General features: G+C 39.8%; 1 protein-coding gene across 2 annotated transcripts in view; it reads left to right on the top strand.

Moving 5' to 3' along the window:
- Nucleotides 1–7,936: 7,936 nt before the first annotated feature.
- SYDE2 (synapse defective Rho GTPase homolog 2) overlaps nt 7,937–17,922 on the top strand; it is a 36,525-nt gene continuing 26,539 nt past the window's right edge. Inside the window, exons 1-2 of one of the 2 annotated variants that reach the window (XM_032609575.1) lie at nt 7,937–8,663; nt 16,460–17,155. In XM_032609575.1, coding sequence (XP_032465466.1) covers nt 7,952–8,663; nt 16,460–17,155 — 1,408 coding nt within the window. In that variant the 5' untranslated portion in view covers nt 7,937–7,951. The remainder of the gene's footprint in view (nt 8,664–16,459; nt 17,156–17,922) is intronic. The other variant, XM_032609579.1, reaches the window with a different exon arrangement.

Below are 17,922 nucleotides of genomic sequence, written 5' to 3'. Positions count from 1 at the left end.
CATAGCACCACTTGAAATGTGTTTCTTGGCATCTACCACTTCTACACTGAATGGGCATTTCTGATCTTGCATATACTATGTTCCCCTCTCTTGTATGTGTCATAAATGATTCATGTACCACAATTTAAAACAGCACCTGAAATAAAATTGAGATTTTTCTAAAGTAAAATCATGGCGGTATTAACAGTTATTAATAGTTATTAATTAATAGTTATATGCGCTCTCACAAAAATGAGATTGGGAGGAAAATAACTGGTTTTATACAGTAAAAAGAGCCTAGCATTCTTTCCGGATTACCTGAAATAGTTAATAAATAAGTGCTTACCCGAAGTTCCCTCTTGACATATAACTGAATAATCAGAAGATGATTTTAATCAGGAGAAAAGTTATCAGGCAGTTTTTGGTTTGGTTTTCCCCTCAACTGGTTCCCTGCTCTTGCAAAAATAAGTAGCTCCTTACCCTGTGCTTTAGACAAAATCCTCCAGTAGAAGAATACAAAAGGCTAAAACTGTGTTTACTTACTTACCTCTCTCACTGTAATTATGGGTTGCTTTTTTTTTTGTAGTTTCTTGCTTATAAGTGTAAGTAATGCTCTTTGGTTTTGTTTACATGAAAGAACCATGAGTTTCCAAGTAAGAAATGAAAGGAGGTTATTTCTAAATGCCGAAAATGCTTTTGTCTTTGTTTTCTTGGTGGTAGTGAGAGGTTGAGGGGGTCAGAAAAGTCTTCTTGTTTATTTAATTTTGTAAGTCTAGATTTGGTAATTGATATTGATAATTACCAAATATTGACAATATTTCATATTGATAATTTGGTCATTGACACCAAGTCTATTACTTGGTAATTGATAGAGAAAAGTAAACTGTAAGTAAGAAGCCACTGGTATTTATTTGTTGAATATGTAGAAACTCTATTGAAAACCTAGGATTTGGTATATGAAAGCATTTCTGACAGATTTTGCCCAGTGAAACAGCGGCCAAGCTGTTCTTATTTGCATCTCCAATCTTCTCTTAAAGGTTCCTTTAAAACATTTTTCTTTCATTGAGATTTTCCATGAATATTAGCTGGGAGTATAAAGATAAAAGGGCAGGAAAATACAGCCTCTTTTAAAAAAATGAGATGTAATTTGCTTACCATAAAATTCACCATTTTAAAGTCTACAATTCAGTGATTTCTAGTATATTTACAAGGTTGTGCAACCATCACCACAATCTAATTCTAGAATAGTCTCATCATTTTAAAAAGAAATCCCATGCCCTTTAGCAATCAATCTTCATCTTCCCCCAGTCCCCGGCAACTACTAATCCATTTTCTGTCTCTATGGATTTGCTTATTCTGAATAGTTCACATAAATGAAATCATAAAATATGTCACCTTTTGTGTCTAGCCTCTTTCACTTAGCATAACCCGCCTCCCCAACTCCGCAAAGTGCAGCTTGCAGCATCTTAGTTCCTTCCCTGACCAGGGATTAAACCTCCCAGGGCTCACGGTAGTGAAAGTTCCGAGTCCTAACCACTGGACCACCAGGGAACTGCCGAGCATGATGTTTTTAAGGTTCATCTATACCCTGCTAAACAGTAGCAATCTGATTTTACCAGGGAGGAAATGGAAATATATATTAACTTGCTCTTGGGTGTGAAAGTCACACATTCATTCAACAAATAAGTATGGAGCACTAATCTACCAGGTGAGGTTACAGCATTTGGGGGTGTTGCTGGTGTCACATAAACAAATAAATGGACATCTCATGCAGTATTAAATAGTAATAGGTACAATGGAGAGAAATAAAGCAAAATGAATAGATAGGGGTATTATTTTAGGTAAAGTGGTCAGGGAAGGGCTCTCTGAGGAGGTAACATTGGAGGTGAGACCTGAATGGAAGGAGGGGGCAAGGTTCCCTGAAATGAAATCATTTCAGGCAGAGGGAACAACAAATGCAAAGGCTCTGAGGCAAGAGTGTGTTTGGGGTGTTGGAGGGCGAGGAGAGGAGGGAGGAGAGGAGAGAGGTCAGAAAGTTAGCCTCAGGCAGGTGCAGGGCAGCCCATCTAATGTAAGGGAGTAAGGGAGGTGGAATATCAGGTAATGCCAGCTGGTAGATTTCGTGGTGGAAGAACAAGGAAGTTCTCTCCTGAATGTTTCCATTATCTCAGTGTAACAAAAAGAAAAGTGATAACTGAGAGTGAGGAGGGGGGTGGTGTCAAAATTAAGTTCAGAAAGGGAAGAGAATGAATGCACTGGGTTATTCAGTGGAGTTGTTTGGCAGCATCCAGGAACCACTTGAAGTCTGTGATGTTTTTCTCCAGTCACATTACGCCATTCAAGTATCAGTGCAAAGTATGTGGGAAAGTTAGTTTTAACCAGGGATTGGGGTTTTGCCAAATGAGTAGGACAATGGGAAAGAGGGACAAAAGAGTTGAGGATGTATGCTAGGGACTGATTATACGAAGACCATGCAATCTAAACTGGAAAAGCAAGAAGGGGAGTGATAGACTGGAGGGATAGTGCGATCAAAGTATTGTTGCAGGCAGTGCTATAGGGAGCTGGAAAACAGGAAGTGGTGTCTGAAGAGTTTGCAGTTATTGGTTATGACAAAGTCTAACATATGACTCTAGGACTGGGTGGCTGAAGTGGGTGAAGGACAAGATTATTAGAGAAGTTCAAGAAAACAATAGGCCAGGGTATTGGGTGGATCCTTTCTGTGAATAATGAAATCACCAAGAGTGATGACAAGAAAAATAGTGGAGAGAAATATTGAGGTAGATGTTAGCAGGAATGAAGGGGAAGTTGGTAGATGACTACAAAAGCAGAGGCAGCAGGTGGTATTTCAAAAGAGCTGTGGAATTTTAGAAGGAAGGGGAAATACTGATCTGGAATTGGCAAAGATGAGCAAAAGTTCACCATGATCAGTGGTTTTGGGGTATATGATTGACCAAATTAGGATTTGAACTAGTTCTATCAGATTTCAGATCATTTCCATTATACCACTCAGAGTTTGGAATTATATAGTTCTTGGACCTAGATTTCAACATTCTCTTGACATCCCTGCAGTGTATATTATTTGGCTGCCCTCAAAGTTGTATTGCTTTAAAACAGTTGCCAGGATCTATTTGAAAAGCTGGATTCCAATTAAAATTTTGAAAGTTCATACAGTGTAATTGGTTAATATGTTGAAGAAACTGGATCCTCTGACCTGTAGCTTCCCATAGTCTGGATTTTGTGATCACATTCCCATGGTGCTATCTAACATGTTCCTCTGTTCTCTGTAATTCCTGGAAATTGGTAATCAGATCTTGATCAGACTCAGGTTTCATTTTGGGTAAGAATACATCATAGGTGGAGTTGTGTACTGGATCAGAGGCCGTGTAGTGTCAGGTTGTCTCTTTCTCCCTTTGTGATGTTAGTAGTCATTGGTGACTTTTGCCTAGGTCTATTCCTAGAGCCCTTATTTCTTTAAGGTAAGAAATGTTGATATTGCATCAAATCTTGTTATTAGAATGACAACTCTGCAAAAGAGCAAATTCCCTTCAACTATGGGTTATCCTGAGGCACAAGTCATTTAGGGAAGACAGGCTATACCAGTTCGCTTTTCAAGGGGCTTATCTGAGGTCTCCTGTGGTTTTAAGGATGCATATATTTTGTCTTTAAAGTATTTAATTGTAGCTTGTCCTACTTTTCAAATTAGATGACACTTACAGGATGCAGTTTCACATTGTGGCTTAATATTTACAGTTAAATGGGAATACATTATAGGATTTAGTTCTAACACCCTTGAAGAGGACTGCACAGAGAAGTATTCCAAATGTTAAACAAGCAGCTTTCCAATGTTCAGCTGCATTTCACAAAAGCTCATAAAATATTAAAATCTTTCTGAAAGGTAACCAACTAAATAATTTATGAAAACAAAGGTTCAAGTCAGTGCAAGTGAAAATGTCTGTTCTCTTTTTCTATACAAGGAAATATCCCAGGGCTGTAGTGGTTTTGGAATCAGATAGATGGGGTCTGAATTCCCCTTCACTTATTATGGTGACCTTGAGCAAGCTACTCTGCATATCCCAAATATGTAATAAGAGAAGCTGAAAGAGTGAATATTCTAAAACATTATAAATTTCTAAATATTAGAAAACACATATGTACTTAGCAAAAGCCTCCTATTTATTACTTTGGTTGGAGGTGTGGGATGAGGTGAAGAATATTACCAATTGCCAGACACTGTTACGAGAAAACTAACAGAAAAAATTGCTCTATTGAGGACATGCCTTCTTTGATTCCCAGGGCAGTGGTGATGTGGTCAGCTTTAGGCTGAAGCACTTTTTATTCAATTATTTATGGAACTGCATGGCAGACCATGTAGGTCTACACCAGAGGATCCCCATAAGGCAGTTTAGAGAGAGAGAACTGGGCAAATGCCAAGTTAAACTTGCCTTTGGTTCCACTAAGAACCAAGAATGGAAGACTGAGTAGCAGTGAGAAATGCACCCTACATTGCCTAGAAAATAACCATAAGATACCTAGATATTTCCCTTCTACTGCTGTTAGACTTAGCTCTCTGCCTCAACCTGCCCTGCCTTTCCCGCCTTTTCCTAGATTCAGTATGACCCCATCTCTAGTTTACCTCCCTGCTTACTAGAGCCCTGTTATCCCATAGTTATTTTATCTTTTGTGATAGTGCCGACACATAGTTGTTAATTCATGGGGCATCAGAATGATTTCCAAGTCACTGAGAAGCAAGTACAAACACTGGAAAATATATCCCTACCTCCTAGTTTTCATAGGAATCTGTTGATTAGAAACATATGAAAACTGAGGTAACTGTGGGAATAGGGTAGAAATTGTTAAAACACAAAAAGGATTTTACACAATATAGCTTATGGTCATATCTTGTCACTGTCTTAATTATATGCATATGTAAGTTTTGAGGGCACTGTCTTCTTAGAATTACATTTTTATAAACTTATTGAAGTGTTATGCACATACAGAAAAGTGGGATTTGCATTTCTAAAGTCATTAAATAGTGTCACATAGCTATGACTGCCTACATTGCTGTTGTGACCCAAAATACTTCTTAAAAATTGGGAATTTATGCGTTAGAACATTCTCAACTTTAAAGCAACTTTAAGTTCAGTTGTGCCGTACAGCATCAGACTTAGTTCTGAATCATTCTTAGAACATTGCATAATATTTTATACTGGCCAATGTTTTATAGTTCCTGAACTCAACAAGATGACAAGTTGAATTAAGGATGAAGTTCAACCAAGGCCTACCACCTTACATTTTTCTATTCATTTTAACAGAGATATGCAACTTATGGTATTCTTAACAACTGTGTTAACTACAAAGAATAAAAAGATTTTGCAAACAAGAGTTGGAATGGAAACAATTTCTGAGATAGAGATCAAATTGTGTTTATAGACACCATTGGCAGCTTTATCATCAGCCATCTCCTGTGGGAATATTTCACTGGGACATAATTTTATGCCTTGACTATTCATTAAATAGCTTTGGTTCCACAGAATAAAAATAGTGTAGAACTATAAATAGTAATGTATGCAAATTGTAGTGTAACATTTCACTGTATTTTCCTAGATGAGAATTAAGATTATTTAACAAAGTATGTTCTTACACATCACTGAAAGAATTTTAAAACAACAATAGAGTATGGTCTAGTGGAGAGTCAGGCAATAGACTGGAAATTAAAGTCATTTGCTTCCTTCAAATTAAAGTTGACATTAGTTTTAAAATATTTATTCGTCATGTACAGTGTATAAGATGTTATACTCTATGAAGAATATAAAAGTCAAGTATAAATAGTCTCTGCCCTCAAGGAGTTTATGAATTTTCTTGTATGGGAGATAGGGTGCACCTTGTAAAAAACAAAAAATAATAAACATACTTTGAGTGGGTATGAATAAAGTACTATTGGAGTTTGGAGGAAGAGAGATAGTGTCCATGTGGAAGATCAGAGACGACTTCATGAAGAAAGCAGCTGAATGGAATCTTAGAGGATGGGTAAGATTTCTGCAAATAGAGATGCAGGTAAAATTATTCCAGGATGCAGAGACTAGGTACTAATAAAGGAAGTATAGGTCAAAGCACATTTAGAGGCTGGAGCCTTTGACTGATAGAAAAAAAAAAAAAAGGAACTTACATAGATATATATCCTTGAAAATAGGGTCAGTTAAATTCACTCATGCAAGCATTTGTTTATTCAACAAATATTTCTTGAGTACTTACTAGGTGCAAGTACTGTGCTAGGAGTTAGTAGTATACTTATGAGGTACTCGGACAAAGGCCCCTTCTAATACGTAAGCGCTAAAAAGTTTAACTCTGAAATCAGATTGATTCTTATCAACCACAAACAGGTCCACTGCTCTGTGGCAACACAAGGTATTTTACAAATGTTACACAGAACATGGAATTTAATGCTTTTGAGAGTTGGTATTTCCAAATAACATTGTTTCTCAGTTTCAACCCAATTGTTTTTCAACCCAGTTTTAATTAAAACAAAGTGTTAGGTGATGGGGGAGGCTATATTTGCGCCTCCGTTTTACAAGTTTTGGTTTATGCTACAATTAATTTTGTGTTAGCATGCATTAACAGGAAGGAAGGAAGGAAGGAAGGGAGGGAGGGAGGGAGGAAGGAAGGAAGGAAGGAAGAAAAAAATAGACTTTAAAAAGAGACACCAGTGGTGATTTTTTTGGGCAGAAGGGTTCTTCCTAATTGAAAAGGAATCTCTGCAAATTTCCTTTAAATGGGCAGCTCCCTGTACAAATTAAAATGATTCGGAACGTTTCTAGAACACACTTCACTAAGTGAGATACACCTGTACTCATACCTTATCCGTCAAAACAATCTTTGTTTTCTCTCAAGCTAGGACTTGCACTATAGGACACGCCTCGTGCAGTGGTGGCAATGCGGAGGGTGGTGAAGGTGACTGAGTGGCAGCCAGGAGGGCACTTTCCCTTTCTCCGTCTCCCCAACCAGAACTTTGCAGCCTCCAGAGCAGACTCACCTTCCCGCTCCTTCTTTTTCCCGCCTCGACTCTTACTGCAACCCCCCACCCCCCTCGGTACGCTCTCTCTGCATCCTTCGGTCTTCCTTAGCTCTCACCCACCTCCCTTCCCCGCCCTCCGCCTTGCCTCGCCCGACGCCCGCAGAGCAGCAGCCGGCAGCCCGCGCGCCCCGTTGCGGCCCGGGGCTCCGGGGCATGCGCTCTGCGGCGTCGCCGCCCTCCCCCACCCGTCCCGCGGCAGAGTTATGCCAAGAATGTGAGGAGCCCGCGAGGGCCAGTGTCGGTCATGGGGAGCCGCCGCCGCGAGCGCGGCTTTCTCCCGAGCGGGACTCCGAGCTCTCCCCGCACCAGGGGCGAGCCTGGCTGCTGAGGCGGAGGGGGATGACGGACCCTTTGAGGAGGACGCTGTCCAGGCTCCGGGGGAGGCGGGGTCCTCGTGCCGCCGGGGGGCCCGGGCGCCGGGTGGCCACAGCAGCCACCGTGGCGGCCTCTTCGGCTGCCGAGGGAGATGCCGGGGGTGCTCCGGGCGGACCCCTACGCGAGCGCGCCGGCGGAGCCCGGCCGAGCCTGGAGCGACCGCCGCCGTCGCCTCAGGTGTGGGGTCCTGAGGCGCGGGTCCCGGGAGGGCGGCCGGAGAGGTCGGGGGCGCTCGGGCCTCGGCCGCGCGGCGGGAAGGAGGCCGCACCCTCGGGCCGCGGTCTCACTCGCGCCTCTCTGCACGCTCCGCCGGGCTCCGAGGGCAGCGTGGAGGACGACGCCGACTACTACGAAAACCTGCCCGGCGGCTCCCAGCCCGCGCCGGAGCCTGAGGGGGCGGAGGCGGAGCGGTGGCCCCCGCCTCCCCCGGCCGCTGGCTCCTCCCCAGGGGCGGAGGGCGGCCGTCTGGAGACAGGCAGGCTGCAGACCCAGTTGCGAGAGGCCTATTATCTGCTGATCCAGGCCATGCACGACCTGCCCCCTGACTCGGGCAGGCGGCAGGGTGACCGGGGCAGGGCGGATCGCGGCTGCCCTGCGGGAGCCCGGGCTCCGGGCCAGCCGCCTTACCCCTGCGGCGCGGCGGCCCGCCGAGCCTGCCCCCGAGACTGCGAGCGGGGAGGCGGCGACTGCCCTTGGCAGCAGGTGTCCCCTCCCCGGTCGCCTCCGAGGGAGTCGGGGGGAGGCCGCCCGCGGACTCCTCGGATGCGGCTGTCCTGCAGCAGAAGCCTCGACAGCCTCCGCGTGGGTGCCAAGCCGCCTTCCTTACAGCGGTGGCGGAGCGACAGCTGGATCAGGTGCGGCGCGCGCGGGGAACCGGACGAGCCCCCGCCACGTGGAGGCGGGATGGACGGCTGGAGCGGAGGCAGCTCCCGGGCCGCGGCGCCCTCCGGCCTCCGGCCTCCCAGCTCCGAGGACCCCCGCCGCTCCTCGGGAAGCCGTGGCAGAGAAGACGGACAGGAGGGGCTCCCCTTCCTCAAACCGCCCGCGGTGACAGTCAAGAAGCTGCAGAAGTGGATGTACAAAGGACGCCTGCTGTCTCTGGGAATGAAGGGTCGCGCTCGTAGGACACCCCCCGAAGTCACCCGAGCGCAGGCAACGTCTCCAAATCTGGGCGCTTTGAAAATGCGGGAAAGCCAAGTCGTCTCGGTGCCGCCAGACCAAAGAATTACGCTGACAGGTAGGATACCTTGCAATCAAAATGTGTTTACCGACCGGGCTTCTGTCTTAAGAGCGAAGAAGAAGGTATGGTTTTGCAGACTACGGTACGTGCTGGTGCCAAAGTGAGGGTCACGTCAGTGGCAGCCTAATGCCATTTCCAGGTTACCTAGTATAATGCCTTATCTCGGGTTTGTTTGTTTATTTGTTTGTTTTTTTAAGACAGTGGCATGAGAAACTTGGGGTTTTTGTTTTTTCTTCTCTAAGAACCAGTGTACCTAGTTCTAAGCGCAACAGTGAGTAAAGGTTAAGTTCACCACAGTTTGCTTTTCAGTCTCGGCTTAAGAGTTGGCCGGCGCTGCCTTGACTTTTATTCTTTGTAGCTCTGGGCTAATCTGTAGACTTTTGTGGAGTTTGTGAATTTGAATTTGATCCAACTTAGACTTTATGGGCTTCATAAACTGTCATTTTACTCATTACACCTCCCGGTCAGAAGCGTTTGTGTACACAGATACACACAACCAAAACCCAAAACCAAACCAAACCGAAAAAACTATCATGGTAATACTTCTTTTTAGTCAGGTAGGATTTCACGTTTCTTCTCTTCACCTTTCCCTCCCCTCCCCCTCCCCCCTAAAAACATAACAATGTAGGTAATCTTATTATTGTGGAAAATGAAGGGCACTTGGGTTTTAATCAGAAGAAAAGTATGTCTTATGTACTTTTTAAGAAAGTGTAGGCAGTTAAAGGAATTTGTAAAAAGTATATTTGTCCTAATAATAGGATTTTACTCCCTATTTTATATGTGTGTGATTTTTAGTTTTCACTGAAGGTTTAAGTTATCCATTCTAGAAATCTCTTACGTTGTAAATAGTAAAAGAATTCTCTTGTGAAAGAAGTACCTTTAAACTGAGCCAAAAACAACATGATCTTTCGGACTACACTTTTAAAGACTTTTAGTGAACATAATGACTTACATATCAGTAATACTTTAAAAAATATTAAATGCTGAAATGTAAAAGTATTCACAGTACTTGGCGGTTTCTCTGTTAAGAATTACAAATCCTACAGGACTAGGTTTGTACACATTAACTTTTTAAACCAATAAACACAAAACGGGGAGAAACAAAGTTCACAAAACTTTTTATTACACAATGAGGACAAATCAAATAATTCACTTCAAGTGTATACAAAATGAGAAGTTCTTTTGAATCTATAAATCTCTAACCCACACCTGTCAATTTCCCTCAAATTTATTCCATTCCACCTGAATAAAAAGATAGTAGAATGTAAATTTTTGTGAAGAGAGGTATACTTTATGCTGTTTATATTAAAATATGCATTTCCAGTAGTAAAGTATTTGTAATCATTTATTACGTTTTAGTGCTATTATATCTTTACCTCCACTGATTTGGGTTCAGTTAACTCTTTTTAAGACAGTTAATTTTTAGCCATAACAAAAATCTGTATAAAACTTCAGTAAAATATGTATTACCCTTTTGTTGCAAAGGTTAGACATTACTATCTGATGGCTTTTAACACCCTCAGTTGTTGTGTAAACATTGAAGTGTTTTAAAACTAATAATAACTGTAGTAACTCTTAGGAATGAATTCATTGATTTTTTCATTGAGAAACTAATTAAATGAAACCAATTTTAAAAGAAATTAAATGACACATTAGAATTATTATGTGATGGTATTTTAGATATTTTACAAGAAATCTAAACAAAAGCTTAGATAATCTCTGGTTTTAAAAACTTTCTCAGGTGTTATTTCCTTTCAAATCATAAGTTCATCTTTTAGGAAAGATAAAAATAATTTGTGCAATGTTTATATATCTAGTATAGATTTGAAGAGTTAATTTTTTTTAAACTGTTTTTTATGAAGGTTAGTTGAACTTATTAAAACCATTCTGAATGCTTTGTGGGGTTTTCATATAATCTTTATTACTTCCCTTCCCTCCCCCCTCCATGGAGGTATGACAGCTGTTATTGCACAACAACAGCAAAAGCAAAGAAGGGGTTAAGTAGTTTGCCCAAGGTCACTTAAACTAGTATTTGGTTTATGTATACTAGTATATAGATTCAAACTATTATGTGGATTCAAACTCAGGTCTTTATGACTCCAAAACCCCTATTTATAGAAGGTCAAAGGGACTCTAAATTTCTTTAGAGGTTTGATCCAATTAATTCTATTAAATTGCTTGGACTGAGGAGATGGATGGAATTTCAACAAGGTTTAGAGGGGTAAGTAACTTCCTCAAAGTTGCAAAGAAGATGGGGGAATCCTAGAATAGGTTTAAAGTCTTTCTTTTAGTCAATTGCTTTATCCATCTTAAACCTTTACCTTTAAATGTTTAGTTCAAATTGGTTACTGGGATTCTACTTTTAATCATGTTTTCTAAAAAGTTAACTGGGCAGTCCCGATGAAGCAGTACATTCTTGGTTGTATAAAGATGTTAAATAGCTCAGAAGGGGACTTCCCTGGTGGCTCAGTGGTTAAGAATCTGCCTGCCAGTGTTGGGGACACAGATTCCAGCCCTGGTCCGGGAAGATCTCACATGCTGCGGAGCAATTAAGCCCGTGCGCCACAACTACTGAGCCTGTGCTCTAGAGCCCGCGAGCCACAACTACTGAGCCTTCCTGCCACAGTTACTGAAGCCCACACGCCTAGAGCCTGTGCTCCGCAACAAGAGAAGCCACCGCAGTGAGAAGCCCATGCACCGCAACGAAGAGTAGCCGCCTGCTCGCCACAACTAGAGAAAGCCCGCGCCAACAACGAAGACCCGATGCAGCCAAAAATAAATATAAATAAATAAATAAATGTATTAAAAAAAAACAGCTTAGAAGGTTTATATCACATTTTTCTGTACAATATTATTTGTGGCGATGTTTTCTTTCAAAATAGTTATAGTTAGAATTTATAACACAGAATAACTATGTAAGGAGATAGAAATACCTAATCTGCTTAGGTGTTTTGGAAATTTTTGAAGCCATATGACAAATGGAAGCCAAAATGATATTCAGTTTTGATTTCTGGCTCCTACTAAGAACCACTAAAACTTCTGATAGTATAATACTGCCAATGATTTGATGCAGTTGGGAATGTAGTGCTCACAGATTGACCAATTTGTTACTAATTGAGATGATTATTTAAGAAATCTAAAGTCATTACACATGGTAAATATTGTAAAGTTTCTTCAAGCCTTAAGGTTACAAAGGAATTTTAATCTATTTGCTGACTGTACTTCATTATAACTCTTTATAAATAAGTTTTAATTAGCATATAGTACTCAAAAATAAATCGGAAAGCACTGGGTTGAGCTATTTTGGCCTTTTACTGCTTTAAAAATAATTAGCCTACTTTGACTCTACTCTTCTTGCTCTGTGATCTGTGAAAGAAAAAAAAATTGGGGCATGTAATATTCTGTTCAAAATCTTTAGACAGTTCTTTAAAGGTAGTATTAAATAGCTGGTGTGATCTTGTGCATTATATCTTAAAGTGAAGTTGACACTGTTAATGCAGATTTCTATCTATTCCCTTCTCAAGTATTTGTAGCTTCAATTTCTTAACTTTATGAGCTACATTATCTTTATGAATTTTTCCAACAAATTCTTTTGTGCATTAGCCCTCTCAAGACTAGTAACTATAGGCAAATACTTTTTGAGTGTCTTCTAGCTCTAAATTCTTCTGTTAGAAATTCTGCCATCGTGGCCCCAGAAGCAAGTGAGTCCATTTCTTTGTTTTTGTTTTGGGAAGAGTGCCATAAAACATTGGAGTTGCTGGTGGCAGGAAAACATTGAGAGTTACAGATTCAGCAGAAAATAGTGTTGTGTTGATTTTTGAAAGTCCTCCATTTCTAAGTGGTGTTTATGTTTTGAGAATCCTAAGGCTGTTTTCCAGACCTTTGCCACTCAACGTGTGGTTTGCAGTTATAGAGCAGAGCTTTTCAAACTTAATGTGTATATGAATTCTCTGAAAGTCTTGTTAAAATGAAGATTTAATATGTGTGGGGGTGGGACCTTGAGATTCTGCATTTTAACGAACTTGCAGTGTAGATGCTGCTGTTTGGTACACACTTTGAGTAGTAGGCTCTAGAATTCTCAGTATCTCAATCACCTATCTTGATACATTTTAAAAAGTTTTGAAAAAGCATTCTACTTTCTTCTGATACTTGATACTTAAACTAACCCCTATTAGAGCAAAGCACTTGAGCTCTTTCTGCTTCAGTTTTATGTCTATGAATTTATACTTACTACTTATATATGCCAAGTTTAAGCAGATCCCTCCATGTTAGTCTCATCTTGCACCAACAAAAGTGAGATTTTAGAATCTGCAAGAGAGAATGCCATGTAGTGTAATGGCTAATAGAATAGAGATTCTGGGTTTCTGATCAAATCTACCACTTACCAGCCTTATGACCTTGGACAAGTTACTCAGCTCTGCATAGCCTCAGTCCTCAGGTTGCTGTGATGATGAAAAAAGATAATCCATTTGGTACCATGCCTGGCACTTAGCTGTTATCAAGAGAAAGGCAAGCAGGCTTTGTGAAAATATATTAGGATTCTGGATAGAGAGTGAAATGATCTGAAGTTGAGAAGGACTGCTTTAGGGAGCATTGGGAATTGAACTAGAGGACACCACTTTAGGAGCACTTATTTATTCTACTCATCTTTTCTTCTGTGCTTCTTTTCTCTTGTTCCTCCTCATTACTTTCAGGGAACTGAAAAGAGTCTCAAAGTTTCCTTCTCTACTTTCCTGTCCCCAAAGCTAGCACACAGCTTTTTTCTTAAGAGTTTTTATTGCTAGTCACAAGGGAGGAAAAATAAAAGATAGAAAAATACCTTTTTTCTTTTCATTGTACCCCTCTCCTCATTTAGATTTATCTGGGAAAGATAAAGACATACATATAAACACACTCATATGTAAACCTAAGGCTTAAGTTTATTCTAGTAATTTCATTTGGGCTGCCAAGCTTGACTCTATAAGCAGGGCTGCTTTTATTTATTTAAGCTCAAATACATTGTTCACAAGAATGCTTTTATTTAGGATTTTTAAAAGAGAAGTAAGCTAAAACAACAGTTTGTTTTTGCAGTAGAATGTTTTAAATGATGAAAAGATGTTGTAGATACTGTACATTTTCAATGAGGGCTGCAGTACATAATTTCCCAGAAAGTTTGCTGTTGATTTTGATCTGGGGCACTAGTTAAATGTTTAGTAATAGTAACTCATCTAGATTTATTATGAAATACGTAATAGTTGAGAACACAAAATTGGCTTGAGTAGTTCACCACTATGTAAATATTTTTCTGAGTGAAAAACTTTTAATTGCCACTTCCGCATTCTCTTACAGATTTTCAAGGAAAATGACTTTAATTAGAGTCTGATAGTTATACCATAACGTGTATAGTTGCAAGAGAATAAAGACTTTTTTGCCTTGCAACTTTGCACACTTATTTTTATATCTTTTTAACTTTTGTCTTCTTTCAACATATAAATATATAAATGTCAAAATATATATACACACACATATATATAAAATTTGAAGCTAAAGGTAACTTTTACATTTATGCCAGTAAGGTTTAACATTAATTTTAGCATAAATGGGGAGTGAAGAGAAGATGGTAAATAGCTTTCCATTTCTGTGTAACTTATATTCATATGCATCCATTTAATTAACTGAGATAAAAATGAAATGCTTTAAGTTATATATAAATAATTGCCCAAGTAAAATTTTCTACCTTGAATAATGTGTCGCTTATATTCAGTTTTAATAACGAAATAAATTTGGTTTTTATCAGAACGTATAATAATGTACCTCTTTATCTCTAAATTTAAACTTCAGCATTATGTGTTTTTAAATATTCAGCAATAGCAAGCAGACTGTTTCATCTCAAGTTTATGTAGTTTGTAGTTTCATGAAAAATAGTTGTATTGTGTTTCACGATGTAATTATTCCTTTTAATATTACATATTCATTACATATCAATAGATGTATCGGTTTAAATATGGGATACTGGTAGCTTTATTTTTCTCATTGTAGTTCCTTGGAATATAGTACAAGTAGAAGCATGTTTATTTCATTTACAATGTACATCAAAAAACTCTGAAAGGGGCTTCCCTGATGGCTCAGTGGTTGAGAGTCCGCCTGCCGATGCAGGGGACACGGGTTCGTGCCCTACGCTGGGAAGATCTCACATGTCACGGAGTGGCTGGGCTCGTGAGCCATGGCTGCTGAGCCTGTGCGTCTGGAGCCTGTGCTCCGCGGCAGGCGAGAGAGGCCCGCGTACCGCAAAAAAAAAAAAAAAAAAAAAAAAAATTATAGTAGGTCCTTTTTTTTTTTTTTTTTTTTTTTGCTGTACGCGGGCCTCTTACTGTTGTGGCCTCTCCCATTGCGGAGCACAGGCTCTGGACGTGCAGGCTCAGTGGCCATGGCTCACTGGCTCACGGGCCAAGTCGCAACGGGGCACGATCGAAATGTGGTTTTGTTTTAATTATCTATGTGTAGTGAGTTAGTTTATGATATATATTTATTTAGCTTATTGACTGTCATTGAAGCCGGGAAGCCGGCTTTATGTAACTCTTTGGAAGTGCAAAAAATTTTCCCCTTTATATGGAATTAATGTTACATATACATTTTTAGAGTCTTATCACATTATACTAATACATACACATATCTAAGTATTTGACATCCTCCATTGGGCTATGAATTCCTTAAGAGCAGGGGCTATTTTGTTCATTCTTGTATTCTTGCTGCTCAAGTTTGTACCTGTCAATAATATAGCTGTGTTGTGCTTGTTGTGAGACAGGATACCTGGTCCTAATCAAGGGCCTCCTTACGGACTTTTATTTTTATTTTTGCCCTAGATATTTAGAACTTAAACTCTGCATAAGTTGCTACTGCACTATATGGTTAGGAAACAGATGTTATTTTGAAATTTTAATAATCAGTAAGACATTCAGTAATAAGTAAGGCACAATTGTTTTGAAAGATTTATTCGAAGTTAATCTTTGTATGAAAAGGTAGTAATCTTACTTGTGTTTGCCAAAGTCCTTGTAGCAGTGAGTTTAAAATTACTCAAATATTAATTAAAGGCATACTGTGTATAAAGCATTCTATACAAGCTTTTTATAAAGCATGTTTTGCTTAGGGTAAAGCTTTTTTAGCCCTATGATATTTATAAAGGCAGTCTCAGAGATTGTTTATCCTTTTTCTTAGAATTCTTATGATACCTATACTAGCAGTCTGATATCTAAATAATAGAAATCATGTTTAGGTGGAAAATCCAAAATTTGTCTTGTTCAATTTTTGTCTCTGAATGTGATTAATATTACTTTTCTTTCTTTTTATCTTTTTAAAAATAGTATATATATATATTTTAATAATTTTATTTATTTTTATTTTTGGCTGCATTGGGTCTTCGTTGCTGCACGTGGGCTTTCTCTAGTTGCGGTGAGGGGGACTACCCTTCGTTGCGGTGTGGGAGCTTCTCATTGTCATGGCTTCTCTTGTTGCAGAGCACGGGCTCTAGCCACGTGGGCTTCAATAGATGTGGCACGCGGGCTCAGTAGTTGTGGTTCGCGGGCTCTAGAGCGCAGGCTCAGTAGTTGTGGTGCCTGGGCTTAGTTGCTCCATGGCATGTGGGATCTTCCCGGACCAGGGCTCGAACCCGCATCCCCTGCATTGGCAGGTGGACCCTTAACCACTGCGCCACCAGGGAAGCCCCTAAAAATAGTATTTTAATAACTGGTCTGAAGTGACATGCCTTTCTTGGTATGCCAGGCATTATATTCTGCCTTCTTTTTTCTTTGAAACAGACTTATTTGAAAATGTCTATGAGTCTTCAATGAAGAGAAGAGAACTTGAAGATCTGAAGGATAATATTGGCTTCAGGGGTCATAAGCCACTTAATAGCATCACTGTGTCAAAGAAACGCAATTGGCTATATCAGAGTACTCTGAGATCTTTTAATTTGGAAGACGAAAATAAGAAATGCCAAGATATAAGTCATTTATCCATCTCACCCGTTTCTCTACCTAAACTGCAGCTGTCACGACCTTTCCTCAAATCATCTGAAGAATATTGTACGTATATGGTGTGTACTGCTACAAATTCTTCATTATCAAGAGACTGTTCATTAGACTTTAATGAGGAAAATGATGCAGATGATGAAGGAGAAATATGGTACAACCCCATTCCTGAGGATGATGACTTTGGTATTTCAAATGCCTTGAGTTTTGGGGAGGCAGACTCTGCTGTTCTGAAGTTTCCTGATGTCGGTTTGAGAGTATTATCTGGTAGTGACCTAATGAAAGAAGAGCAGCACACTGAAGACTTGCTGTGCTCTTCTGAACACACAGGCGATGTTCAGACCACACAGTCAAATGAAATAAATCCTATAGATTCCATCTATTCCACAGAGTTTGTGGAGCAGTACAAGCAAAGGCATGGACACAAGACACAAGAAGGTATAATAGTAGAGGAGAGTCCCACGTTGAAATCTCCTTTTGCAGGTAAAGATGATCATATATCTGCCTTCTTCCATTTTTCAATTCTTTGGCAGTATCTAAAACTAAATATAGATGTCTATTGTAGCTATGTACTTTTCCTTACAAAGTGAGTATATTTTCATGAAAATAAAACTGAAAAAGGTTTATAAACATTTTTATATACATGGTGGTTTAATTATTCCTATTACAGACTTGGTTTTGTAAGGGGTGAAGGAGCTGGGGTAGTCCTACACCAACTTTTAGTGTGTATGGTGTGGTTTTAGTATGTCTATCCTTTGAGGCCGTAATTACTTTTCTCTTAGTTGAAAGAATGGAGTCACAGGGACTGGAAGAGATATATTCTTCATGTATGTCTTGTTTTGCTTCATTCATTTATTTATTCATTCATTCATTCACACCTGGTCTGGCCACAAATGAAAAATTGTATATTCAGTATACTAGCAGTCATTAGTTTTCACTTTTGTGCCTACATTTCCTCAGAAACAAAGGAAGGGAAGAAGAGAAAAAGAAAGGAGAGGTAGAAGTAAAGATCTTGCAAATAGGTGCTACAATAGATATGGAACCCAGAAAGGAAATAATTGAAGTTTGATATGTATTAGGTTGAACCATATGAAACTGCCAATATTTAACAGTTTTTGGTCTGAAAACAAAAACAAAAACAAAAACCTGGCAATTCATGTAGTTCAACCTAATGGTGTTATTTTTCCTTGATTGCCTTGATTTCTGGTGTGCTTCTTTTTAAATTTAGTCCCAGACACACTACCCAAGAA

The sequence above is a fragment of the Phocoena sinus genome, chromosome 1 (genome assembly GCF_008692025.1).
Source record: "Phocoena sinus isolate mPhoSin1 chromosome 1, mPhoSin1.pri, whole genome shotgun sequence".
Classification (NCBI taxonomy): domain Eukaryota; kingdom Metazoa; phylum Chordata; class Mammalia; order Artiodactyla; family Phocoenidae; genus Phocoena; species Phocoena sinus.
This window is presented reverse-complemented; position numbering and strand designations above follow the sequence as displayed.